The sequence below is a fragment of the Mesocricetus auratus genome, unplaced genomic scaffold (assembly GCF_017639785.1).
Source record: "Mesocricetus auratus isolate SY011 unplaced genomic scaffold, BCM_Maur_2.0 Super-Scaffold_100047, whole genome shotgun sequence".
Taxonomy (NCBI): Eukaryota; Metazoa; Chordata; class Mammalia; order Rodentia; family Cricetidae; genus Mesocricetus; species Mesocricetus auratus.
Window position 1 is genome coordinate 5,321,754 of NW_024429224.1, and position 27,535 is coordinate 5,349,288.

A 27,535-nucleotide genomic window follows, 5' to 3' on the forward strand; every position below is an offset into this window, starting at 1 on the left:
TTAGAAAATGACTTCTATGAGCCGGGCGTTGGTGGCGCACGCCTTTAATCCCAGCACTCGGGAGGCAGAGGCAGGCGGATCTCTGTGAGTTCGAGGCCAGCCTGGTCTACAAGAGCTAGTTCCAGGACAGCCTCCAAAAGCCTCGGAGAAACCCTGCCTCGAAAAACAAAAAAAACAAAAAAAAAAAAAAAAAAAAAGAAAGAAAGAAAATGACTTCTATGAATGCAAAATTGGTGGATGGAAATGACAGAAACATTTACTGTAATTGAAGGCAGCTATACTCACTACTGTCAATGCCATACCAAACACTCACGTTAATAGGAAAAGATCTGACTGTAATCTATGTGTGTGTACACACTCACACATGTGCAGATGCACTGAACTTGTGAAAAGATCTGACTATAATCTATGTGTTGTGTGTACACATGCACACATGTGCAGATGCACTGAGCCTGTGAAAAGATCTGACTGTGATCTATGTGCTGTGTGTGTACACATGCACACATGTGCAGATGCACTAAGCCTGTGAAAAGATATGACTATAATCTATATGTGTTGTGTGTACAATGCACACATGTGCAGATGCACTGAGTTTGTGAAAAGATATGACTATAATCTATGCGTTGAGCTTGTGAAGGCCAGAGGTCTGTGTTGGGTGTCTTCCTCAGTTGCTTTCCAACTTTTTTAAATTTTTTTTTATTTTAAATAGCTTGTTTTACATGTCAATCCCAGTTCCCTCTCCCTCCCCTCCTCCCACACCCCCTACTTTCCAACTTTTAAAAAATTATTCTTTTGAAATTAAAATATAATTATGTCATTCCCACTTTCTTTTTTTTTGTTTGTTTTTTTGTTTTTTGTTTTATGAGACAGGGTTTCTCTGTATTGTTTTGGAGGCTGTCGGTCCAGCCTGGCCTCGAACTCACAGAGATCCGCCTGCCTCTGCCTCCCGAGTGCTGGGCATTCCCTCTTTCTTTTCCTCCCTCCAATTCCTCCCATTCCCCTCCTTTTCTTTGTTATCTCTGCATATATATAAGCACATAAATATATAAATACAACCTGTTCAATCTATCTAGTGTTACAGACAGACAGACAGTTTCAGGGCTGACCATGTGGTAATGTCCCTAGGGAAGGCTACTTCTCCTGCTCTCAGAATTCCTTAGTTGCCCATAGTCCTTTGTCTAGGGTCCATTTTGTTTCTGAGACAGTTCAATGAGCTCCAAGCATCTATCTGTTCCACCATCCCTAGTGCTGTTGTGTCCAGATGTTGTAGTCCAGATGTGTGCTGTTGTGCCTAGCTCTTCTTTTCATTGGAATGATGTTCCTGGCAAGCTCCTTATAGGCTATGGCAACTCCACAAACAAGTTTAAAGAAATGTCTTCATATTACAAAATTTTAATACTTTATATCTTTTCTATCTTTACTATACACCATCTCTAATTTTATACTTACATGAAATATTTTATGTATCATTCAGTTATTTCCTATCTGATCCAGCCATTCTCCCTTTTTTCTTTTCCTTTCTTTCTTTCTTTCTTTTTTTTCTTTCTTTCTTTATTGGGTTTTGGGTATTTCAAGACAGGGTTTCTCTGTGACTGCGTCCTGGAACTCACTCTGTAGACCAGGCTGGCCTCACACTCACAGAGATCCACCTGCCACTGCCTCCTGAGTGCTGGGATTAAAGGCGTGAGCCACCAGTGCCTGGTTCTCCCTTTTTTCTTTTCTTTCTTTCTTGAGATAGGGGCTTGCTATGTAGCCTTGGGTGACCTGAACTCATTATGTAGACCAGGAAAGCCTCAAATATGCAGGGATCTCCCTGCCTCAGCCTCCTGAATGTTGGTATTATAGAATGCACCAGCCGGCCAGGCTTCTGTGTCCTAGAGCACCTATGCCTTTAAGAGGTTAGTCGGTGTCGTGAGCCTCACCTAACCGGGTGGATGAAACTTTTAACCAATCTAGTTTTAAGTAACCTGTAATTACTGTGACATCAACACAACATCCAGCTTATATGTTTTCCTGACTACAAATCCAGAGCTTAAATAAAACAAACAAAAACAAATGTGGACACAATGGCCAGAGAAGGGGGTTAATGACTCTGTGGGAGTCCACCACCATCAGGCAGAGCCTGAAGCTTGGGACTCTACAGTCCTGCCCTCCTACCATTTGCAACTGTTCCGCTGTCACACCTAAACCTTGTAGAGCGTTTAGGAGATGAGAAAACAGCCTGCAGAAAACATAGCAAAGCATAATGCAATAGGCAAAGACCCTAGGAAAGGGTCTTAGGAGAGAATGTACCAGAAACACTCCTTCCCTCACAGAACACTTATCCCCACAAGGCAGACATAAAGGGTGCTGGAAACCCTGAAACACTGGACAGCTTCCGGGAGGGACATTGAGGGCTTCGAAGGATCTCAGTTCTTCTACAAGCTGCCCACAGCTCATAACCCCAAGAGCAGTGAAGAGAGATACCTTTCCTTCACCTCTTCTCCCTCAGCCCCCAAGCAGAAGCTTCAGGCAAAGAGGACTGTGTCACAGACTGGGGCACTCACCAGGAGGCACGTGAGGACAAATAGCCTGAGGGAGCCTGCGGGAGGGCACCGGGATTCCGGCCTGTCCATCGTGTTGCTGGGGAGTTAGCACTAGCAGTCTCGGAGGACTGCAGCCTTAGGTAGGTGCCGCTGGCAGGCAGAAGCCAGGGCCTTCAACGGCAGCCTCCTCCACCCCCACACACCTTTTTCCAGGACACCATCCAGCTCTGCCCCTCCCAGGTAGGCTGGCCAGGAGACCGCCTGCCCGCAGCCTGGGAAAGAAAGCTGTTTTTTTTCCACTGGTCTCACCTCTCCTTGGAGCTTACTTTCCAGAGCTACTACTCCGGCAAAAAATAATGCTACTTTTCCTTTCTCTTCAAGTAAACAATAAAATCACACACATACAGGTAAAAAGACAAACCTTTCTTAGGAAACAAAACCTTCAGAAACCACAGCACACCAAGCTGCAGCCTGCAGTTAAAACCCTTCAGTCAACAGGCCAAAGCCACCCACAAAATCAAACAAGAGCTCATACAGAACTGCCTCTCTGTCCCATGTCCCTCCCTCCCTCCCTCCCTACCTACCTGTACCTTAACTTTGATCTCTACTTCTCTCCCCACTGAACTGACCCCTCGCTTCCCAGGCCAGTTAGTTGTCCTTTCCTAGAATTAAGCCCAGCACCATCTCATTTTAGCACAGACCAGACCCACTTAGAAGCAAGGGAGCGGCAAACAGGAGAAAGGCAGTAAGTCAGCAGCTGAGTGTTGTCGTCCTTCAGAAATACAGAGTTCTCAGCGGCTATGGTTTCCAACTTTTTGTTGTTTGTTTTGTTTTTCAAGACAGGGTTTCTCTGTATTGCTTTGGAGCATGTTCTGGAACTTGCTCTTTAGACTGGGCTGGCCTTGAACTCACAGATCTGCCTGCCCCTGCCTCTGCCTCCTGAGTGATGGGATTAAAAACGGTGTGTGAAACCAACGGCTGGGCTGGGCTTTTTAATGTGAAATATCCTAATTTGACAACTCCAGGCATAGGAAGGAGCTTAGCTATACAGAGACCAGCTTATATCTAGATTATTCTGGTAGGTGTGTGTGTGTGTGTATGTGTGTGTGTGTGTGTTTTCAACAAAATCTACACTTTAACTGGTGAGTTTGGAGCCAGAGAGATAGTTCATTAAATTAAGGTGCTTGCCACCAAACCTGATGAATTGAGCCAATCCCAGAATCCAAGCGATGAAAGGGAGCAAGTTGTCCTCTGACCTCCACGTATCCACGTGACACACCCACACCCACAGACACGTGCAATAGTCAAACAGTAATTTTAAAAAGGGAACTAGTAACAAACTCACAAACAAAAAATGAGCAGATATGGGAAACAAACCAAAAATTGTTCCAGACTGAGCAGAGAAACACATTAACCAAATCTGGTCTGTGAGACCAGTTCCCAGTCGCCAGTAGTTGTAATGATCTGTTGATCTAAGTGTTAAAGCCCTGGTTTCCTAGCAAAAATAATAATCAAATTAAATTGTTAGCTGCACATTCAAGCAAATTACTTACTTGAGATGAGGGGAATAAGGAAAAGGCTCATACTTCCCAGATATGAAGAACAAAAGATTAACATTGAGTAATTTATAAAACATATAACCATGCTACAGTTTCAAAAGCAGTTCTTTTCAACCGTTTTTTTTTTTTTTTTTGGTTTTTGTTGTTGTTTTGTTTGTTTTGGTTTTGGTTTTTGGAGACAGAATTTCCCTGTATTGTTTTGGAAGCTGTCCTGGAACTCACTCTGTAGACCAGGCTGGCCTCGAACTCACAGAGATCTGCCTGCCTCTGCCTCCCGAGTGCTGGGATTAAAGGAGTGCACCACAACACCCGGCTCAACTACCTGTTTTTACTTGTAACTGAAAAACTTAGTTATCTGTCAAAATATAGTTAGAAAAAAATAAGGCTGAAGACCCCTAAAAAACCCTTTATAAGCCTACAAAAGTAAGTCAGGACTACACTATAATCCTCCATACCTATTACATCAATGAAAATGGGCGTATCAATGACCATTACCTGAATTCAATTGCTCAGCACCTGTTGGAAGACTGGCTGTTATGGGTGAGTGGCTGGCAACTATGGATGTGGCAGTGGTGCTAGTGATGCTGAAGGATGGGTGGCAGGAGGAACCACTATTTGGAAGAAGCAACCTCTGGATGCTTCTACTCTCTTCATGGTCAATGCTCAGGTTAGATCCTCTAAGTCCAGTTGAGCATGTATGGCTTTGGCAGTCTCTTGGGACAGAAATTCTCAATCTTCCCACTTCGTGGGATTACAAACATGCTTTTAGAGGCCTTTCACTCACATCAATTCTCCCTTTTCTTCCCTATGAAATTCTGACAATTCCCGTTTTGGGCCAATGTCGGACTTCCCCTCAGACTCGGATCCTGCATCCCTCTCCATCACCAACTTCATTTGTTTCCCATCTCTTTCTTTTGTGAGTTTTCTTCTACCTCTTTATGGGTTATTCAGAAATCCACGGCATATGGAGGGTGCTGTGAAATAATCCTTTTGTACACTGTGGAGATCTGCTGCTCTCATTGGTTTAACCAAGAGCCACCTGGCCAATAGCTAGGCAGGAAGAGTTTAGGCAGGAGAGCCAGCCTGAGAGAATGCTTCGAAGAAAAAGGGCAAAGTTGCCAGCCAGATGGAGAGGAAGTAAGACGTATAAAAAATGAGATAACAAGCCATGAGCCACATGGCAGCAAGCAAATTAATAAATATGGGTTCATTTAAGTTGTAAGAGCTAGTTAGTAACACGTGTAAGCTGTTGACCAAGCATTTATAATTAACAAGTCTCTGTGTGGTTATCAGGGAGCCATTGGTCCCTACAGGAGGGGGTGTGTGTGTCTATGAGCCAGCACTTCACAACACGGTGCTGCATCCATGACAACTTGTGGGAATCAGCTCTCTCCTTCCACCACGAGGAATGGAACTCAGGTAAGTTTGACAGCAAGTGCCTTTACCTGCTGAGCCATCTTGTAGGCACAGAATCCATTCAATTACAGGCAGTGGGGGCTGAGGGCTGGCATACACAGCATTAAACTGCCTTAGAGTTATCTTTTTTAAAACGATTATTTATTTTGTGTTCTGCCTGCATATGTGCCTGCACACCAGAAGAGGACATCAGATCTCATTACATATGGTTGTGAACCACCACGTGGTTGCTAGGAATTGAACTCAGAACCTATGGAAGAGCATCCAGTGCTCTTAACCTTCAGAAATGGCTCAGGCCATCTCTCCAGCCTGAAGTGGGATATCCTTCTGTACACTGTGAATATATGTGGCTCCCATTGGTTGATAATTAAAGCTGCTTTGGCCTATGGAAAGACAGAATATAGGTAGGTGGGAAATCCAAACAGATACACAGGAGAAGGGCGGGCTCCAGAGGAATTCAAGCCAGCTGCCCAAGAAGAGAGATGTCAACAGCAGCCTAAGGAGAAAGATGCCAGAACAAAAGTCATGTGGCAATACACAGATTAGTAGAAATGGTTTAATTTATAAGAGAGCTAGCCAGTCATAAACCTGAGCCATTGGCCAAGCAATTATATTTAATACTAGCCTCTGAGTGATTATTTCATAAGCAGGTACGGGGACTGATGGGTCAGAGAGAAAGCAACCCGGCAGGACCAGGCAAGACAAAAACATTCGGCCTCACAAACCTCCCTAGAGTTATTGTTAATCTCTGCTTGTAGGGACTGGTCTTTTTGTCTATGGAACTCCCTCTGTGGGCCAGGCTGGCCTCATAGAGATCTGCCTGCCCTGCCTCCCGAGTGCTGGGATTAAAGGCATGCGCCACCAAAGCCCAGCTGACTGCTGTGTTTCTTTTTTTTTTTTTAATGCAGTGAGCAAAGTAGTCTAATGTCTTCTTGGTATAATTACTGGATGCTTAAAAAATATAATTCAGGGGCTAAAGGAAACAAGCCTCTGGGAGGAAGTGGTGAGAACAACAGTCATCAGCATTAAAGTAAGCAAAGAATGAGTTTGAATGGCTGGTACTTTTGTCCACAATCAAGACTTTTCTCTGCCAATTTGTTTCTAGGCTTCATGAAGTAATCTGAAAAGAAGGCAATCATTATTGATACTTCTGGTTAAGCATGGCATAAAACAGGAAAATGGTGGTTTATCTTTTTCCAAAAGACAAGTGGGATTAGAGTCCTTATAAAGCTGTAGAACTTTGTTTTTGTCACCTGAGTCCCTGACATGCACACACACAGAGGAATATCCCATTCTTAGTCTTGTCTAAGCTTTCTGGATTTTTGTCCCTTAAGTACAGGAAGCAGTGCTCTCTTTCCAAAACAGACTCATCTCCTTGGCCTTGAGGACCAGCTTTTCCAACTGCTTGAAATAGTTGGCTGGTATCTTCGTTAGGGTTTCTATTGCTGCAAGAAAACATCAGGACCAGAAAGCACGTTGGAGAGAAAAGGGATTTTTTTTTTTTGCTTACATCTCCGTATCACTGTTTATTATTGAAGGAAATAAAGGTTTCCAAGGCTGGAGCTGATGCAGAGGCCATGGAGGGAGCTGCTTCCTGGCTTGCTCCTCGTGGCTTGCTCAGCCTGCTTCCTTATAGAACCCAGGACCACCAGCCCAGGGATGGCACCACCCACACTGGGCTGGGCCCTCTCCCGTCAATCACTAAGTAACAAAAGGCCTTACAACCGGATCTTATGGAGGCATTTTCTCAATTGAGGTTTCCTCCTTTCAGAGTTATCTCTAAGTTGTGTGTCGAGTTGGACATAAGATTGGCCAGCACAGCTGTCAACTGTCTTTTAATGGTTCTTCCTCCTCCAACAATGCTGTATTTCTCAAGACAGCAGCGATTTTAGAACTTTTTCTCTTGCTTTCACGTAATTTGGTGTTTTTTTTTAAAAGATGTACTTATTATGTATACGGTGCTATGCATGCATACAAGTCTGCAGGCCATAAGAGGGCACCAGATCTATTATAGATGGCTGTGATGTGTTTTCTGGGAATTGAACTCAGGACCTTCCCAGCCCGCTTTCATGAAACTTGCATGGACTGCCCTTGACCACTGGTTCCCGCCAGACACCTAGATATGCATTCGGCTTGGTTGCGAACCGCCTCCAGAGTCTGAGGCCGGCCCCTCCACTCCAAACACTAATGCAGTGTCCATCCTTCGGATGACTCCGTCACGCACAGAATCTCGAAGAGGCCGGAAACTTCCTGCACACTCGCCCCAAGCCTGTCTTAATCAAGCTTCCCGTTGGCTGACAGGTGTCAAAACGGTGCCGCGCCACCTCCAGGTCGTTTATCCACGCCTGCCTCGTCCAGTTCCCAGGAACTTTGGTTTCCGCACGCCTTCCTGACGCAGGACCACGTCAGGATCCCTACCCGGACCCGGGTTCACCCAAGCCCGTTCCGCCGCGGAGGCCTTGGAGGAGACCGCGCACGACGCCTCTGATTCCCCGCGCATCCTCATTCTCGCTCGGCCGGGCGGACCCAGCGGCTAGGGGCGGCTACCGCTCTGAGCAAATCCCCCAAGGGATCTCGCCTCGCGAGACTTGACGGGCTCGCGGGGGGAAGCCACGCCCACTCGGGTCTCGCGAGACTCGAAGAAGGGCCCCGGGAACCTTGGTGAGGTGGGCGGGCGGGCGGACGCGAGCCGGGAAGATGGCGGCCCAGGCTGTGACGCTGCTGAGGGAGGTGGCCCGGTTGGAGGCGCCGCTGGAGGAGCTGCGAGCGCTGCAGTCCGTGGTGCACGCCGTGCCGCTCCACGAGCTTCGCGAGCAGGCGGCGGAGCTGCGCCTCGGCCCGCTCTTCTCCTTGCTTAACGAGAACAATCGGTGAGAGGACCCCGCGGCTGGGGAGACGGGTGGGTAGGCACGGCTCCCCTCGACTTTCGGAGGCAAGGGAAGGTTGTCCCACTGGAAAAACGCCGCAACTGTGTGTTGGCCGGGTCTTGGCCCCTTCAAAGGGGATCTGCGTGCATGCCTTTTAGCTTGAGCATCCAGCGTGTGAGTGCTTGTGTACTTGTATTACTGTATACTGTGTAGAGAGGAGTAGTCGTGGCAGATTTGTGAGACAGCAAAAAAAAAAAAAAACTAGAAACAGCCAAATGAAGGACATAAATTATCGCTGTCTAACACTGCACAGCTACTTGAAATTTGAAGTGTGTGTGGATATGAAAACGTGGATTTAAAAAAAAAGAAATTGCAGAACTTACGATCCCGATATGTGTAATTTAACCCATTATACACCCCCTACATTCAAGAGTAAACTGCATTACCCAGGATTATCTTTAGAAACTATTAATGTGGAAACTGGAGTTAAAACGTTAGGGTAGCAACCTTTGATGTAACATGCACTTACAGTATTAAAACATGTTGTATTTGGCAATTTGATCATTTAATGGATTTTTTTATGCAAGCCAGAATTTGAAAGTGACTTTTTAATTTGAAAAGATCGTGACCTCTTTGGTCAACACTGAATGCTTCCAGAAGGTGTTTTGCCTCTGTTATCCTTTCTCTCTTTAATATAAGCTCTCATTCTCCTCCTCCTCTCGCTGCATTTGTTGAGTCGGCTTTAACAGTCCTTATCTTAATGTTTATTTCTCTTCTCTGACCAGTCCTCACCCTGCAACCAGAGTTAATGTCTCAGGGGGGGCTGGCTTGGCTTGTCAATGGTTACGCTTGCCTACAGTGTGAAACCATGACTGCATGGTGTGGCATTTGGGCCCTTCCTGGTATATTTCCAGTCAGCTTTTCCAGTCTAGCCCTTATCGTTTATTTGTCTGGTGCACCTGTAATGTAACAGTGCTGGGGTTCCTCAAGCATGACTTGCACTTTCCTAAAGTCACGCCTGTCAGGGCTTCCAGATGAATGCTGTCTCCTTGGTCCATATTCTGCAAAGGCCCAGCGGCAGCGCCATCCCTCAGACGTCTTAGTGGATGCTGTCATCGCCTCTATTCGTGATTCTGGTTCCTTTGTGTCCGTCTTTGTGGTCTGAAGGGTCTCTGAGGACAGGAAACCGTATTTCGTCTTGGCATCTGAGTGCGAGATGAGGCTTATGGCCTTTGACTTGGATCCCTGGCCCAGTTTTGCGGTTTGCTTGTTTTGTGTTTTTGAGATGGGATCTTGTTGTGTGGAGTGGAGTGTGTAGACCAGGTTGTCTTGCAGAACGCACACCACTCCTAGCCGGCTTTTCATGTTGAAAGTGAAAACCCTGAAAAGTCACCATGTGGATTGGCAGCAGGCACTGAAATCGGGGAGTTTCAGAGTGAAGTAAGTGGAAAAGACAGTTTGCTACATGATGGGTGGACGCCTAGGAAATTTAGAGCTGCGTGTGTACTGTGTCAGTTGCAATTTGTGGGAGCAGCTCTTCTCTGGATAATTTCTGGCCATCTCCACATTACATCACTGTTGCCTTGGCTAGACCACTCAAGAGACTATGCTGATTGAGATTGGGATTCCGTTGATGGAAATCTGTGATCCTGGTGCTTTTTGTGAGGGAAGTAATTAACACCTAAGATTACTGATACATACCATAAAAGTCAAACAAGAATGATTCTAGCTTACCACCTCTAGCTCTTGTGGCTGCTAAGGTTCACATAGGACCTACAATTTATATACAATGCAGTTTAACCTGCCGCACCCGCTGTGCAGCCTGTATCCGAGAATGTGGCGAGGGTGTCAGGATTGATGACACAGAGACCAGTCGGTTGCGTTAAGAAATCTTTATGCTCCCCAAGAAGGCTCAGGAGAACATCCCAAGAAAACACTTCCCTCCAGAAAAAGCTTCTGCCATACATACATCCACACATGCACACAATCCACATACCCCCTTCCTCCTCCTGGCTGGTGGTTAAATCCCTGACACCAGAATCAGCAGTAGCAGCCGGGAGCAGGAAGAGGTTGCTAGCCATTGGAAAGATCAAAGTCAGGGTGTTTCAGTGAGCGAGCCCTTATCAGGAACTTATAGCTCCAGTAAACATTTCTTAGGGTACTGGATTGTTTTCAGTAAACATGTTTTTAGTAAACATTGTCTCACAGTTGCCTGCTCCCAGGCTGATGGAGGAGTGGGTTTCCAGCCAAGGTCTGTTGTTCCCACATTAACCCATCACTGCTTTTAAAAATTCTTTTCATGAGAGAGATTGCGTGTGTGGGAGTGGGGGACTCCTTCGGGGAGTCCGTTCTCACTTTCCAACTGTTGAGGCTTGACTTCTCCTGTTTTTTTCCTGCCACAGCCCATCCTACTCCAGGCCAATGGTTCTCAACCTTCCTAATGCTGCAACCCTTTAATAGTGTTCCTTATGCTGTAGTGACCTCCAACCATAAAATTATTTTTGTCGCTTCTTCATAATTGTAATTATGCTGCTGCTGTGAATCGTAATGTACATATCTCTGTTTCCCGATGGTGTGGTTTCCCAGGGGTTGAGAGCCTCTGCTCCAGGCTAGCTGGCCCATGAGCATCCTGCCGAGACCCTGTCTGGTGCATACTACTGTATCCAACTTTTTCCATGGGTTCTGCAAGTCTTTTCATGGAGCCAGCCAGCTTATGTGAGTTCTGGGAATCTGAACTCAGGTCCTCTCTGTAAGACATGGCAAGTGTTTACCCACTGAGCCATCGCCCCAGCCCGGGTGTGTTTGTTTTTAAGGCCTTTGATTTTTATTCTTGTCGCAAGTAGGAAAGTTAGGCCAGTTTAATTCTCTACTGACATCAGACATAGTTTAGCCCATTTATTTACATTGCCTATTAAAAGACAAGCAAATTGTTCCTGGAACAAGATCTGTACCCACAGTGGGTAGTCAACACATCCGGATTGGTTTGCCTTTCTAGTAGTTTTCACATGTGCCTCTTCTCCACCGTGGCTGCCGCTTCTCTGGCTCACTTGCTCATCACCTCCTGTAATCTCTAGTATGCTGCAGAGTGGCTCTTTCTCCCTTCTTGCATTCATTTGTTCTTTCTGCCTTCTTGGCGTAAGGGACTGGACCCAGGATTTGCACATGCTAAGCTTATGTTCTACCACTGAGTTACACATCCAGCCCCCAAAAGATTTCTAAATGCCACTCGATCACTTGGCATTGCTTCTCTGGAAAAAGTCTCCATTTCTGTGATGGCATAAGAGACTCAGCATCTGGCATCTGTGCGTGTTTAGTTTCGTTTCTTTACCATTCTTCTCACCAGTTCACCATCTCTCTACCCCCCCCATACTGACCCCAGCCATAACATGCTCTGTGAGGTTCCTCTGAAGTTTTAATAGAGTAGTTTATTTCTGTTTTCTTGTATCCTGCTACTTCTGCTTGCAACACCTGTCTTAATCATTCATTCCCCCTCCTTTTTTTTTTTTCATAAAACTTAGTTCAGCGTTACTGCCCTGGAAGCCTTATCCATACCTTGCCAATTTATTTTTAATCGCCCACAGCTTCTAGCATTCATCTCTAATTTGTCTCTTTTGTGTGTGTGTGTGTCTTCTGTTAGAGTGAGCTCTCTGAAACTAGACTGCCCTGTCTGTCTCCATGGCCCCACCACAGTCATTGCAGACAATGGATGCATACTAAATGTCTGGTGTGACCAGGCATTTGTGGCGCATGCCTTAATCCTAGCACTCGGGAGGCAGAGGCAGGCGGATCTCTGTGAGTTCGAGGCCAGCCTAGTCTATAAGAGCTAGTTCCAGGACAGCCTCCAAAGTCACAGAGAAACCCTGTCTCGAAAAACCAAAATAAAATAAATGCCTAGTGTGAGACTAGACACTACTACTTTGGAGAAAATCTTCAGGAAGAAATTGTCATAGAGCCAAGTTTTAGGTGTTAGGTGCTTGTTTCCAGTCTGGCATGATGTGAATGAATAAGCTCTGTTGTGTCTCCTTTAGGGAACAGACTGCTTTGTGTGTATCTATTCTGGAGAGGTTGCTCCAAGCTGTGGAGCCAGTTCACTTGGCCAGGAACCTCAGAGTTGACCTGCAGAGGGGACTGACTCACCCGGATGATTCTGTAAAAACCCTCACTCTGTCCCAGGTATGAAATTTCAGTAATAAATGAGAGAAGCAGCCCAGCTGTTCTCTGTCCACTGTTCACTGAGGTTCTCCAACATGCCAGGTATCACGCACACCATTGCTGTTTGAGTTAACAGAACAAAACCTGTTGTTTTTTCTTTAAGGAGTGCCCACTCTGAAGAAAATTATTTTTAGATGTTTAAAGGTTGCCTTGCTACATTCTATTGTTTTGAAGAAGCATGAACTAAGTGTGAAGTTCATTAGCCAGCGTTAAGATAGTGACTCTGATCCTGGTGTAGCACTTATGTGACATGCTGCCAGGGTCACGCCAGAACATTAGGCACCTCAGCTGGCTACCAAGTAGACAGTAGGCAGCCTTCCCTTTTCTTCTCTACCCTGATCACTGCCCATGTGTCTGCTGGAGACTAGCAGATGCTTGCCCCATCTTCACTTAATCTTATTGCCCTAGAGTTGAAAATCTTATTGCCCTAGAGTTGAAAATTGCACTCCTATTTTATATTGCTTAATTTAAAAATTAAGCTCAAAAAAAGTAATTTATCCAAGATTTGTATGACTAAAATTAACATATTAGGATTCATATTGTTTTCATTTACCTGTCTCCACTCTGCCTACTCTTTACTGTTCCTTTCCATTTAAAAGTGTGACTATACCCTATGCGCCCTGGCTTTAGTAAATTTGAATCATTGTGAATTTGAGGTAATTTGTGTAATAGCTGTAATAACTACTTATAAAATAATGATACACTAGAAAAAATTCAAATGTCCTGTGTTTACATGTTCTCCTTGGGAGGAGTCTCTGCTGGCTTGTTTTGTTGTTGTTTTTTGTTTTGTTTTTTCTTTCAGATTGGAAGAATTGTTGAAAATTCTGAAGCTGTTACTGAGATTCTGAATAACACTGAACTATTAAAACAGATTGTTTATTGCATAGGTGGAGAGAATTTATCTGTTGCCAAAGTGGTGAGTTCACTAGAACTCTCAGCCAACTGTGCAGAGGCATTGTGTCCAAAAGTCAGTAGAGGAGGTTTCATGGATGATTTGTCACATAAATGCTACGCCAGGATCGGAGTTACTATCAAATCTGCAGCCTTGTGTAACGGATATCAAATGCATAGCAGTGAGTTCCTAAGACACATGTCTACTTCGGCTGTCAGATTTACATTTGGTTGCTTATTGTTTTCCAGTTATAAATAACAGTAGCAACCGGGCATTGGTGGTGCACACCTTTAATCCCAGCACTTGGGAGGCAGAGTCAGGTGATCTGTGATTTTGAGGTCATCATAGTCTACAGAGCTAGTTCTGGGACAGCTAGGGTTGTTATAGAGAAACCCTGTAACAAAATGGATGGATGGATGGACGGACGGATGGATGGCAGTAGCTAAACATGTGAATACCTGTTAGATTAGGGTATTTTATGTACTAATTTTCCTATCAGGCTTAGGAAGTAGTTGTAAATATTCTGTGCTTTTCTGACAAGAAATACTTTCTTTCCGCATAAGGCTATCAAGTCCCTGTCAAGAATATCACTAACCCAAGCTGGACTGGAAGCTTTATTTGAAAGTAATTTGCTGGATGATTTGAAAAATGTGATGAAAACAAATGACGTCGTTCGATACAGGGTATATGAGGTAAAACTAAAAGCACACTTTCTGATGCTTTCAACACAGTGTAGTACATGCTCAAAGGAAGGTTAAATGGCTCACTTGCACACATTTATTGAGTAGATGGTCTGTGTTGGGTCCTGTATGCTATGGTGCTCATAATTCCAAGATGCATTTGAACCCTGATAAGGGAACAGTCACAAACATACTGAGAGTGTGGTGTAAGGGTCACTTGGCGACAGGACACCACTGAAAAGCTTTTAGTGCTGGTAGTGGGAAGACACGACTCTTCTTTCCACCAGTTTCCTGTTGAACACTGCTAAAACCTCTCACACGCTGTATTCATTCCCTTGTGTGTTTGCACTTGGTATGTAGATGTGAACATGTGGAGGCCAGAGGTCAATCTGCATCATTCCTTGGGTCTGTCTTGTTCTTTGAGATGGGGTCTCATGGGCCTGGAATCCACTGATTAAGCTAAGCTGCCCGGCCGGTGAGCTCCATGGACCTCCCTGTCTTTGTCTGCCCAGTGTTGAAATTATAATTGCATGCCACTGCACCTGGTATTTTTAACACCATGCTTGTATGTAAGCACTTTAGTGCCCAAACTATCTTAGCCCCTGCACCATTGATTGATATAGTATATGTTGTATGTTGTAAATCTCGTCATTGAAGAATATTTGACCCAAGTCCACACACCTAAGTACATATCATATCTAAAATGAAGCCATGTGTAATCTGATTCCCTAACTACATGGAACTTATTTCCTTCCTGAGGACACTGGCTTTGTGAGCTTTGGTGTTTCTTTGTTTCTTCGGCTTCCTGGCTCATTATTCCTTACTGGACTTCATTGTTGATGATTACAGAGTCCCAGCCCCGCTTTCATGTTCACTCTATACTCAAGTGTTGGGGATACTATTTTAAGGTGTGTAACTTTTGTATATGCTGCATTTGTTTAACTTGGTGAAGCTGTGATTCTTTGCCTGCCTAAAACACCCAACGGCCTAATAAAGAGCTGAATGGCCAGTAGTGAGGCAGGAGCAAGGATTGGCAGGGCTGGCAGACAGAGAGAATAGAGGAGAAATGAGGAAGAGGAATGAGCAAGAAGAGAACAAGGAGAGGAGGATGTCAGGTGCCAGCCACCCAGCCAGCCCAGAGTAAGAAGGAAAGCAAGATACAGGAGTAAGAAAGGGAAAAGCCCGGAGGGAAAAGGCAGACACGTTAATTTAAAGGTAAGAGAAGCTGGCTAGAGATAAACCAAGCTAAGGCCAGGCACTCCTAAATAACAATAAGCCTGTGTGTGATATACTTTGTAGCTGGGTGGTAGGCTCCCCCATAAGCCAAAAGAGTCAAGAATTAAAAGCAAACACAGCACTCAGGCAAATTCATTCTCATGATTTCGGTTCCCATTTCCACCTATGGGGTAAGACTTTGGTGCATAAACTTACCTACACCTCTCTTCTGAGTTAAGATTCAGCCTTGACGCAGCTGCCTGCTCACTGTGGCCCCTCACATTCATGCTCGGACTGAAGCCCTGGTCTGTGCTGGACAGTCGGTGTTGGTTGAGTGTGGACCTTGAGCTCACTCCTCACAGAGGCTCGTCCCCCGTCCCACATCCCGTCACATCAGTTACTTAGGCTGTGTCTTTCTTCTTGCTGTATAGCCACCGCCCTAGACCAACCTGCCAGTGTAACCTTCTGCACTGCATTTGCATCCAAATGAATTTCCCTCCTTTTTCTCATCCCTACTTTCTCTTAAGTGCAATGAGTATTGTTTCCCCAATATATATTTTAATTAATATACTAAATTGTGTATATTTGTGGTGTCCAGCATGATGTTTATAGTATGTAGAAGAATGATCTTTGGGCCCGTGAAATGGCTCAGTGAGTAAAGTCTCTTGCTGCCAAGCCTGATGGCCTGAATTTGGTCCTCAGAATTCTTAGGGCAGAAGGAGAGAACCAACTCTCACAAGTTGCCTTCTGGTCCCCACCTCCTCTCATACACACACACTCCCCTTCACAAATAGATAAGTAAATAAAGATGTAAAGAACAAATTCCTGATTTACCACTTCTCTGCTTAAACCCTTTGAGTATCTTATGTCTTTCATTAAACTTCAGGACATGATTGTCGAATGAAGATGTGACAGACGGATTCATATTGTTGTTTGTTTTGTTTTGTGTTGCTTAGATACAGGTCTTGTATATATTAGACGAGAGAGAGACAGAAACAGAGAGAGACAGAGTGTTAGTTTAGACTTATTTTTATATTTGTTAATGGTGTAAGCTTTAATGCCCTGGTTAATGGTTTCTTGGTGGAATTACAAGTATATCTAGATGCAATGGACTGTTTCTCTGACAGAGTAATTTGTGTTTTGTTCAGTGAAGTTTTCCTAGAAGCATCATGAATTGTTGAGAACTCAATTATAGGCAGGCAGTGGTGGCGCACACCTTTAATCCCAGCACTCAGGAGGCAGAGGCAGGCAGAGGCTCAGTGACTTTAAGGGCAAAGCGAGTTCCAGGACAGTCGGGCTGTTACACAGAGAAACCCTGTCTCGAAAAACGAGGGGGAGGGAGGAGAGGGAGAGAGAGAGAGAGGGAGAGGGAGAGAGGGAAAGAGAGGGGGGGGAGAGAGCGTGATCGAGGGCACTCACAAATATAAATATAGTGCATAGTTCTGCATTTAACTTAAAATGAGATCTAGCGAATTTGGGGGCTCTTTTGACCTTTTTTTCTCTCTGTTTCAGCTAATTGTGGAGATTTCTTCTGTGTCGTCAGAATCTTTAAACTACTGTACCACGAGTGGACTGGTGACCCAGCTTCTGAGAGAGCTGACGGGTGAGGACGTGCTGGTCAGGTGTGTGGACTCAGACTTCTTAGAGATAAATGCTTTGTTTGGAGTGTCAGGAAGCAACTGTGGGATTTAGTGTGGGGCTGCGCTGTTGGAGACTGCACACAGTTTGCAGTCTCGGGACTGCTGTTTATCTTCAGGAAGCATTTTAGGAAATTACATTATATCATGAATACTGTAGTTTTAGCTGTTTTCATGTGACCATATCCTCTGTCCCTGGGCAAGTGTGCTCTTTGCTTAGTATGTTACAGCTCTGTTACAGAAATAGTAGTGGGCCTCCCGTCAGAAGGTTAGGCCTCAGTTTTGAACTCCACTGTAACAAGTGACTCCAAATTAGTTAGGAAAATAGTGTTGCTCTTGTGTCCTCATCTGAAAAGGAAGCCAGGACATGGGCCTCTCCGATTTAGTGAGGAAAATTAAAATATAACCAGTGTTAAAGCAGTTTTTAAATGTTCTTCGTTTTTATCCTTTTTTATTTTTAGAGCCACCTGTATAGAAATGGTGACATCACTAGCATATACCCATCATGGACGACAGTACCTTGCTCAGGAAGGAGTCATTGACCAGATATCTAATATAATTGTTGGAGCAGATTCAGACCCTTTCTCTGGCTTCTATTTGCCAGGTAAGAGCTGAGTAACATGGGCTTCTGAAGGGCAGGGATAACCCTTCTTAGTGCTGCTTCCTGTACAGGACATCCACAGCCGTCAGTGGTACAGTGTCACAAGTCACCTTCCAGTGACTCAGTGAACCCACATCCATCAGGAAGATACACCAGATTACTAAGTGAAAGACAAAAACATGCCAGCAGATACCAAAAATGCATCTGATAAAAATTCAGCATCCTCGGTTAACTAGGATAAAAGAATACGTGCATTTTAACTTAGTACAGGCCATGAATGACAAATCTGTAGCTGATGATGTGTTCAATTGTGAGAAGTGGAGAGCCTTTCCTTTAAGATCAGGAGCAGTGGTCCCTCTCTACTACTTCTGTTCAGGGTAGTATGGGAACTCCTACACATTGGGAAGGGAAAAAATAAAAGGCATCTAAATCCAAAAGGAAAATAAGATATCCTGTTTTTAGGTGTGGGTGGCATGATCTTAATGCAGAATGCATCACTGAGAGACTGTCACAACTAAGAAATGAAATCAGTGAAGTTATAGGATCAGCAGCGGCATACAAAATTTGTAGCCTTGTACACTAACAGCAAGCTGTCCAAAAAGAGCTCAAGGAAGCGCTCCCATTGTGATAGCATCTGAAAAAGGAATACTTGGTGATTAAAACACCATCTTACTCCTATAAAGACACACAAACTAACAGGACAAAATGGAGCGCTCAGCATAAATCTGTGTATCTACAGTCCATGCCCAGAACATACAGTGGAAAGTACATTATTTTTGATAAATGATACTAAAAGACAAGACTGTATATTTAAATAAAGAATGAAATTAGACCCTCATCTCATGTCATAAAACTCAGCACAGTGTAATTAAGGACTAAAATGTAAGACATAAAACTGAGCTGGTACAAGAGAATGTAGTAGGAAAGTTTTTGGATATGCTTCTCAAAGCACAGATGACAGAAGGAAAAAAATCAACAAATGTAATTCTGTCAAACCAAAAGGCATCTGCTCAGCCAAACAATCACCAGAGTGAAGATACAACCTGCGATTAGAGGGATATTTGCACACTGTACCTAGGAATCAGTGTCCAGAATATGAGTAGTGCAAACAACCCAGTTAAAAATCAGCAAAGAGGCTGGGCAGTGTTGTGGCGTGCTTTTAATCCCAGCACTCAGGAGGCGGGGGGGGGGTCTGTGAGTTCCAGGCCAGCCTGGTCTACAGAGCAAATTCCAGGACAGGCTCCAAAGCTACACAGAGAAATCCTGACTCAAAAAACAACAAAAATCAATGAAGGACCTGGATCAGCATTACTCAAAATAATCTAAATAATATATCATATTCTAATCATAAATAATATATCACTACACGGGATGCAGAGGCAGGTGGATCTCTGTGAGTTTGAGATCAGCCTGATCTACAGAGCGAGTTCAAGGACAGCCAGGGCTACACAGAGAAGCCCTGTCTCGAAAAACCAGATAGATAGATAGATAGATAGATAGATAGATAGATAGATAGATAGATAGATAGATAGATAGATAGATAGATAGATAGATAGATTGATAGATAGATTGATAGATTGATTGATAGATAGATAGATAGATAGATAGATAGATAGATAGATAGATAGATAGATAGATTTGCCCCAGGGGCGATTGCACTAATGTTATGAGAACATGGGTCCTCTTGAACATTAGATGGTTTTCTTTAAAAGTTCAGTGAAAAGTAAATGAAGATACCAATACCAATATTTACAGTCTCTGAGGTGAGATGCTAGAGGACCCACTCCACCCTTCTCCTTCCAGGACAAGTTGATTAGTCTTCATTGAACACTTGTAGTAGATGGAGGCTTATGCCCCTTGACGTGCTCTGCTGTATTTTACTAATGTATGCACCTTTTTTTTTTTTTTTTTTTTGGTTTTTCGAGACAGGGTTTCTCTGTGTAGCTTTGGAGCCTGTCCTGGCACTCGCTCTGTAGACCAGGCTGGCCTAGAACTCACAGAGATCCGCCTGCCTCTGCCTCCCGAGTGCTGGGATTAAAGCCGTGCGCCACCACCGCCCGGCATGTGTGCACCTCTTTAACAGTGTCTTCAAGCTTGTCTTCGTGTCACTGTTATCCATTGGTGCACACATGTTCCCTTCCTCTCCATCACCCTCAGTGTCTCTCTGTCCCTCCCCTCTCTTTCTCTGTGTCTATCTCCCTCCCTCTTCCTCTCACTTCTCCCTCTCTCTCCCTTCCTCTCCCTCTCTCCGCCCTCCCCATCTCTCTCTCCCTCCCCCCACTCTTCCCTTCATTTCCTTTTCTCCCTGACTGTAACTCACTGTATAGAGCAGGCTGGCCTCGAACTCACAGATACTCCTCTGCCTACCAAACTCCATTGACACCTTGGGGTTTCTATTGTCTCAGAGTCACACACATTATGGGTCTTTCAGTTTCCTTATTGGCTCTGCTCTGTAGACAACACAGTGCTTATCTGTCACCTGTTTCTGGCCTGCATTTATTAATATTCTTGTGGAAACATTTGTGCTGTCTTATATCCCTCTGTTAAAGTATATTTTTTATTAACATGTTTAGGATTTGTGAAGTTTTTTGGAAACCTGGCTGTCATGGATAGTCCTCAACAAATCTGTGAGCGCTACCCTGTCTTTCTGGAGAAAGTGTTTGAAATGGCAGACAGTCAGGACCCCACCATGATTGGTATAGCTGTAGACACGGTCGGAATCCTCGGATCCAGTGTTGAAGGGAAACAGGTTTTACAGAAGACAGGTTGGTATGACTTATCTTGGGTTTTGTAAGATTCATTCTCATTTCTGGCCGGAATTTGGGGCGTGGTCTATCTGCTGTTAACTGTTGTAGAGACTACTTTTATGGGCATAGTCTTTATGGTACAGACTCATCTCATAGCGTCTCATGATGACTGCTGAAAAGCTGTGGCTGTTACACTGCACTGTGTCCAAGTTCTTTCATGCAGCAGGGACCAAACAGCATTTACTGTTACCATCTTCCTTGACTGCTTTTTACAAAGGCATGGCTCGTGTCCTGTTCTGGTTCTGTCACCGATGGAAGTGCATGAATCTGATTCACGTGACTTCTCTAGGCCTCGCTTTCCTTGTTTATCAAAACAGCACAACAGCAGCCTCTTCAGAGTTTTGGATATTTCACAAACAGAGAGTCAGGAAAGAAAATTTTGTGTCAAGAAAGATACATGTATGAACATCTACTCACACAACAAATTAACACAGAAAGCACAGTACTGTTTTGATGTAACTTGTGAAGTACATGTTGAACTGGCTGGACAGTGGTGGCGCACGCCTTTAATCCCAGCACTCGGGAGGCAGAGGCAGGTAGATCTCTGTGAATTCAAGGCTAGCCTGGTCTACAAAGTGAATTCCAGGACAGGCTCAAAAGCTACAGAGAAACCCTGTCTCAAAAAAACAAAAAGAAAAGAAAAGAGAATTGATGAGCTGCATGCAGCAGCCTCTGCAACGTGTTTTAAGTGCATTCACTGTGGCGTCCGCTTCTCCGTCCTGTGGAGCAGCCAGCCGCTGGTCTTCTCTTTGCTCAGATACAGCAGCAGAAAGGCAGGAATCAGGACTTAAGAGACTTCCCGGGCTTGTGCAGACTGGAGCCTTTCATCCAGTCCTGGACAAGATGCTCACCCTGCCGTAGCAGTAAAGTGCTGTGTTTGGGATCTGTCACGTGGTCTCTGATAAGTTAAAAAGCGTAGCAAGTGTTCAGATGTTGAAAACTTTTCTGATCACACTATGAAATGGTTTAATTGCTATAGAAAACACTGTGGAGTTCCACTGACTAAAAGTTAAACAGAGTTAACATGAGCCAGCAATTTCATTTCAAGATAGGAACTAAACTACATGGAAAGCACAGGCTCAAGCAGATGCCAGTATATTCTTGTTCATAGCAGTATTAGTCTACTCTGAATAATTGAAAACAAACCAGTGTGCATTGCTGGTTTGCATTTGATACAGTCTTTCATTTGATGGAATCTTGTGAAAGTCTGAAATTGTGGCACAAGCTATAGCCTGGAGGAAGTTTGAAGGCATTATGCTAAGAGAAGAAAGCTAGGCATGGAAGGTGAGTACTGCACGCTTTCACAGACAAGATTATAGTAAGCACATGGGGAGGTCAAGTTCATAGAAACAGAGTGGAGAGTGAATACCAGGGCATATTGGAGACATTCTAGATGGTGATGGCTGCACAGTAATCTCAGTGTTACTGGTAGCACTAACTGTGTTTAAGATGGTTCAAATATAGGGCTTATGTTCTCGGTCTCCATTGTCCTTCACAGGAACCCGCTTTGAACACCTCCTCACAAGAATAGGTTATCAAGCAAAGAATGCGTCTACAGAGCTAAAAACCAGATGCTTGGATGCTGTTTCTTCTCTTCTGTATTTATCAGTGAGTAGATGGAGAAATTACTGAAGGGTGGTGGGTTATATTTAGGGGGATGAGTCAGCTTGGCACTAGTCAAGTCAGTGTTCACATGGGTGTCATGCTTCTCACTTTAATTAAGATGATAACCTAGTGGTGCACGCCTTTAATCCCAGCACTGGGGAGGCAGAGGCAGGTGGATCTCTGAGCTCCAGGCCAGCCTGGTCTACATGGTGAGTTCTAGGACAGCCAAGGTTACATAGAGAAACCCTGTCTCAAAAACAACAAAAAGAAGATAAATTTCACTATTTGATTGTTACATGAAAAAATTTTAGTGATATTTAGTTTCATACATGTATACATATATTTTGATTGTATCCACTCCTCTTCAACGTGCCCTCCTCCCAACTTCATGTGTGTCTGTCTGTCTTTCTCTCTCCCTTCCCCTCTGTCTCTCATCTTTCATAACCATCGAGTCCAGTTAGTGCTGCCCGTGTGCACAAGAGTATGGGGTCATAGCCACACTGCAAAGACTGTCCCTCCCCGGCTGCTGTCATGCCCTGTCAGAAGACAGTATCTCACAGCATGTCCTCCCCCGCTCCAGCGCTTACAGTCCTTGGCCCGCTCTCTTCTGCAGTGTTCCCTGCTGCACATTGGAGAGTTGGGGATTGATAGAGCTCTGACTTAAGTATTTACCCCATAATTGTTAATCTAAGTATTTCTCTTACCAGAGAGAAGTTTCTGGGCTTCTTATCCCTATGGCAGTTACATCTTGACTCCCTGTGTTTCTCCTACCCAGAATTCTCCTGGGCTCCTAGTCCCACCTATCTCGCTTCCCTATTGGCCAACAGTGCTTTATTGGCATATATACAGAACTTCCCCCATCTATTATTGTGTATGAGAGAAGGAGGGATGGGGAGAGGTGTGTGGGCACACATGCCATAATACACGTGTAAGGGTCAAGACAGCTTTGCAAAGTCAATTCTCTCTTCCTGCTTTTATAAAAAATCCAGGGATTGAACTTAGGCCATCAAGCGTACACAGCAAGTACTTTTACCCATTGAGTCATCTCAACAGCCTGACTCCTAGCATTCTAAATGTATAGTGGAATAATACAACTAAAGAGAGCCTAGGGATTATTTCATCCCCCCAACAAAAGTGGGGACTTTCTGTGCTGGATTTGGGGGTGAGTTCTCCACGGGTAGCTCGCTGGTGCCATTACACAAGGCTCTTTGTGCCGTCGCTGCTAGCCTTTCTCCAGGTGTACCAACCTTGTTGTGAGCATTTCCCTTTCTGTCTTACAGCCTGAGCAGCAGACCGATGACTTCCTGAGGATGGCAGAGTCCTGGTTTTCCTCCTTATCTCGAGACTCCCTGGAGCTCTTCCGTGGCATCAGTAACCAACCCTTCCCTGAACTACACTGTGCTGCCTTGAAAGTGTTCACAGTAGGTGTTCTTTCCTTAGTAAATGCCAGCTCAACACAGAGCACTCAGAATAAGCTAGCCGCTGTGTGCACAGCAGTTTATGCCCTGCTACTGCAGGGGCCAGTGAGGGAGACACGTGTTATCAGTTAAAGGTATCTGATGTTGTTTGAAGTTGAACAAGCTACTGTTGGATACAGATCACAGATTGATTAATTTCAGATTAATACCAGCTCCTGGACCTTGTACTCAGCCTTACCCTTGCCTTTTCCTGACTTATTCCTGCTGTCCCTTCTGGCACTTGCTTCATATCTCTGACCTCTACACTCTTTCCTAACTTTGCTTAAGAATCTCTTATTTTTTCAAGAAGTAGCTTTAGCACACTTGGCCTGTCTATACAGTGAAATTGATACTGGTTCTCATACGTGATATATTCATTCAACAGACATTGAGCTTACCCTTTACCCTGCTAGATGTGGATGTTGAGCCTTTTCTGAAACTCCCAATCTGTGGAGAGAGACAGACCATAAATATAGTTAGAAAGTTGATTGTAAAATTATAGCTAAGGTAAGGATTGTATGTGTGCATGCTTTATTATTATGTTATGTTGAAGTGTTTATTAACTCCTTCCCCTGTTTACCTTCTTAGCCCTAGCACTTGGCAGTGCGTCAGTCATCCTGGCCAAGTGTAATCACATTAGTGGTCTTATCCCAGGACCCAGGACACACACTAGGCCATACTGAGTGGGAATGTGAGGGGCAGATTTCCTAAAGCATGTCTTAGGGAGCACAGGTGTTCCCGTAAGGTCTAGAACAGTAAGACTTTAAAAGTGCTTGGGGATGCTTCACCTTGGAAACAGCCATCTGTGTTGATGTCTCACAGCCTTGGCTCTTGCTCTTCTGGCCCCTCTGATTTGGTGGGTGGCTGCTGCTGCTGGCCTGAGGAAGAAATGAGGCTGGGAACATCCTAAATGTAGTAATGAGCTTTTGATAAACATGTGGTCGCTGATTCATTATTTCAAAGTTTGAGAGACTGAAAAGTAGGAAATTTCAAACCACACAGTTGCATGCTTGTATCTGGTTTTAGTTTTAGCATTGCTCTCTTGGCGTGCAGTGTTCCCAGAGGAAAGTTCTTGGTGTGTGCTCGGTACCTCTGCCTGGTCACAGTCATGGTCCTCTTTCCTAAGTCTAACTGTCACAGATATGGGCTTCACAGGCCAGTGCTAGCGGTTCTGCTACCTGCAGTGCAGATCATACATATTCTTAGATTTTAGTTTTAAAATGTATCTGAAGCCGGGCATTGGTGGCGCACACCTTTAATCCCAGTACTCGGGAGGCAGAGGCAGGTGGATCTCTGTGAGTTTGAGGTCAGCCTAGTCTGTCCTGGAACAGAGCAAGTTCCAGGACAACCTCCAAAACAATACAGAGAAACTCTGTCTTGAAAGACCAAAAAAAAAAAAAAAAATGCATCTGATTTAAAATAGGCCAATAGAAAATCAGCATTCCATTGACTTAGTCACAATGTGTCATTCTCCTGCAAATGGAGATTTAGATACATGTTACAAATGATGCTACAGTAAACATTCCTCTTGTGTACAAGCTTAAGAGTGACTGTGCTGGGCAGTGGTGGCACACACCTTTAGTCCAGCACTTGGAAGGCAGAAGAAGGCAGATCTCTGAGTTCAAGGCCAACCTGGTCTACAGAGTGAGTTCTAGGACAGCTAGGAGTACACAGAGAAACCCCATTTCAAGAGTGTCCCTGAAGCAACGTTGTCTTCTCTAGTTTTGCTCTTTGTTCTTGTGCCATATTTTAGTGTTGTCTAGAAACTGGATCTATGCCAGCAGTTCTCTAACTGTGGGTCACTACCCCTTTGGCATATATTAAGTTTTTATTGCTGTGAGCCATTGTTTACTTAACCAGGCCCATTGTTAGACATTTAAAGCTTTTACTAGTGATGAACACCTTTGTATACAAAGCTTTTAATGTATGGCATTATTTAAAATATGTTTCTTGGGAATTTGTTTATTTGGACCAGGGGTGATGCCTCTAAGGTTTGTGCTGCCAACTGTGTTTCTGAGTACTGTGCTGTTCAGCTCACAGACTTCTTAAGGACTAGATGAATTGGATTCTCTTTCTGCCTTCAATTTCAGGCTATTGCAAACCAGCCCTGGGCTCAGAAGCTTATGTTTAACAGTCCAGGTTTTGTAGAATATGTGATGGACCGGTCTGTGGAACATGACAAAGCTTCAAAGGATGCCAAGTATGAACTGGTGAAAGCACTGGCCAATTCCAAGACCGTTGCAGAGATCTTTGGGAACTCAAATTATCTGAGACTCAGAACCTACCTAAGTGAAGGTCCGTACTATGTGAAGCCTGTTGCCACGACAGCAGTGGAAGGAGCGGATTGATTCCTTTCAGTTAGGGCAGAAGACCATGTTTTGACCAGAATTTATCAAGGCATATGATTCCATCTGTGTTTCAGAGAGCAGGGGCTTCCCTCTTCCAGTGCTATGGAGTGTCTGGTGCAGTCCTAATCAGCAGTGCTGTTCCTACGTGAATGTGTTGTGGACCAGGCACTAACCCGGCAGTGAACACAACAGCAGGACTAGGGGAGCACTAGGCTTTTCCAGGCTGGTCCTCTGGCTGCTGTAGTCTCTGCGCAGGGTCAAAGGTTGGTTTTCTCAGAAAGCTTCCATGTGCACACTCGTGACCTCTTAAAAATAAAATGAAACCAAAATGATTCTGATTTCTTTTCACCACTCTTTTTTTTTTTCCTTATCTGATTCCACCTCTGTTGCGGGTGACCTTGGGGAGGGGGTGAGAGCACCAAATGACTCAGGCACTGGGAGTCAGTGAGGAGCAGAGCTTGCTGCCGACTCCTTTGTACCCCCTCCCAGGTGGCTCAGGCACTGACTCTGCTGCGCTGTCCTTTTCTCATTGGTGTTTCTGGGTCAGGTGTCTCTTCCTCAGGATCTGGGGTAGAGCAAGCTTGGTTCAGGGAGGAAGTGCCTGCTCATGCAGGCTGGCCTGAGCACCGGAGGCTTGGGTAGGCTGACCAAAGTTTCTCTGTGGGTATCTTAAGTAGTCTCTGAAAAATATGTCATTTGGAATCATCGAATTGTATTATTTGTATACAAAGAATAAATGGCTTTAATAGGATTTCTTGGTTACTTTTCCTTTGAAAGTAAAAATCTCTAAAATTTGTTTGGGATTGGTACTTTTGCTGTTTGTCAATTTTACCGTGTTGAGTTCCAAGGGAGGGAGGGAGGGAGATGAGCCTTAACCAAACAGTTCTCTTAATGTCACTTCATTGGTGGGTCATCATTGTGAAGGGTTTGGGGTAATTTCTCTGATCCATGAGAGTCAGAATGGCAAGGACAGTGTGTACAACTGAGATGCCCTCTCTGGCTTACAGAGGGCTCTCCTCTACCTGCTCTCCAGGGTTATTCTCTAAACAGTAAGGCTTTCTACACACAAAAATCAGTTGTCCAGGTTTCTGCATGAACTTGGCAGTGACCAATTTAGAACCAGGAAGTGATTCTTTTAGGCTGTGGTAAGGTTGATAAGTCATCCCTTCCTGTGACATGATTCTCAAGTGATTGGAATTCTGGTCCAGTTGCATCATTTCTCCTCTTGTCTCTGAGTTTCCTTTTTCTCTCCTGCCAATATCTCAAATTAGGCTACAGAGGCTCAAATATTGGGCATGATGGAGTGGCACTATTAGGAGGTGTGGCCATATTGAAGTGGGTGTGGCCATATTGGAGGAAGTGTGTTACTAGGGGTGGGCTTTGAGGTTTCAGAAAGCCAAGCAAGGCCTAGTGGCTCTGTCTCTCTGTGGCCTGCTGATCCAGAAGTATAAGTCTTGGCTCCTCCAGCACCACGTCTGCCTGCATGCCCCCATGATAGTGAACTGAACCTCTGAACTGTAAGCCAGCCCCAGTTAAATGTCTTCCCTTTATAAGAGTTGCTGAGGTCATGGTGGCTCTTCACAGCAATAAAACACAAACTAAGACAGACACTATCAAATGAATCTGTTAATTCTCCAGTAACTAGCCCCACAGATGGAATTTATGAAGTGCCTGATGAGGACATCAAAATAATGACCCAAGAAAACACAGACAC

General features: G+C 44.5%; 2 protein-coding genes across 6 annotated transcripts in view; one reads left to right on the forward strand and one right to left on the reverse strand.

Moving 5' to 3' along the window:
* The window catches only part of LOC101824467 (protein CutA homolog), a 28,423-nt gene extending 25,649 nt beyond the window's left edge, over positions 1-2,774 (reverse strand). The window contains exon 1 of one of the 3 annotated variants that reach the window (XM_005082075.4): positions 2,547-2,770. In XM_005082075.4, the coding sequence (XP_005082132.1) occupies positions 2,547-2,615 (69 nt within the window). In that variant the 5' untranslated portion in view covers positions 2,616-2,770. Of the gene's footprint in view, positions 1-2,546 lie in introns of all 3 variants that reach the window. The other 2 variants (XM_013122059.3, XM_021234058.2) reach the window with 2 other exon arrangements.
* A 5,389-nt stretch (positions 2,775-8,163) lies between these two features.
* Psmd5 (proteasome 26S subunit, non-ATPase 5) lies at positions 8,164-26,572 on the forward strand. Of its 3 annotated transcripts, XM_005082073.4 has the most exons (10): positions 8,164-8,370; positions 12,396-12,540; positions 13,382-13,495; positions 14,035-14,163; positions 16,879-16,988; positions 17,465-17,607; positions 20,178-20,369; positions 21,910-22,019; positions 23,297-23,437; positions 25,564-26,572. In XM_005082073.4, exons 1-10 carry the CDS (start codon positions 8,198-8,200, stop codon positions 25,819-25,821), a joined length of 1,515 nt encoding a protein of 504 aa, XP_005082130.1. In that variant the 5' UTR covers positions 8,164-8,197; the 3' UTR covers positions 25,822-26,572. The 3 variants fall into 3 exon arrangements, with proteins under 3 accessions (XP_005082130.1, XP_040591532.1, XP_040591533.1); XM_040735598.1 differs by lacking the exon at positions 13,382-13,495; XM_040735599.1 differs by lacking the exons at positions 8,164-8,370; positions 12,396-12,540; positions 13,382-13,495 and adding an exon at positions 13,518-13,652.
* Positions 26,573-27,535: the final 963 nt, after the last annotated feature.

What these genes read in the sequence shown, in the direction of transcription:
- Psmd5 (XM_005082073.4), top strand. Translation starts at nt 8,198, where the DNA reads ATGGCGGCCCAGGCTGTGACGCTGCTGAGGGAGGTGGCCCGGTTGGAG. An exon ending in ATTTATCTGTTGCCAAAGTG is followed by an intron (nt 13,496 to 14,034) that starts GTGAGTTCACTA and finishes TTTCCGCATAAG; the next exon opens with GCTATCAAGTCCCTGTCAAG. An exon ending in ACAGGTTTTACAGAAGACAG is followed by an intron (nt 20,370 to 21,909) that starts GTTGGTATGACT and finishes TGTCCTTCACAG; the next exon opens with GAACCCGCTTTGAACACCTC.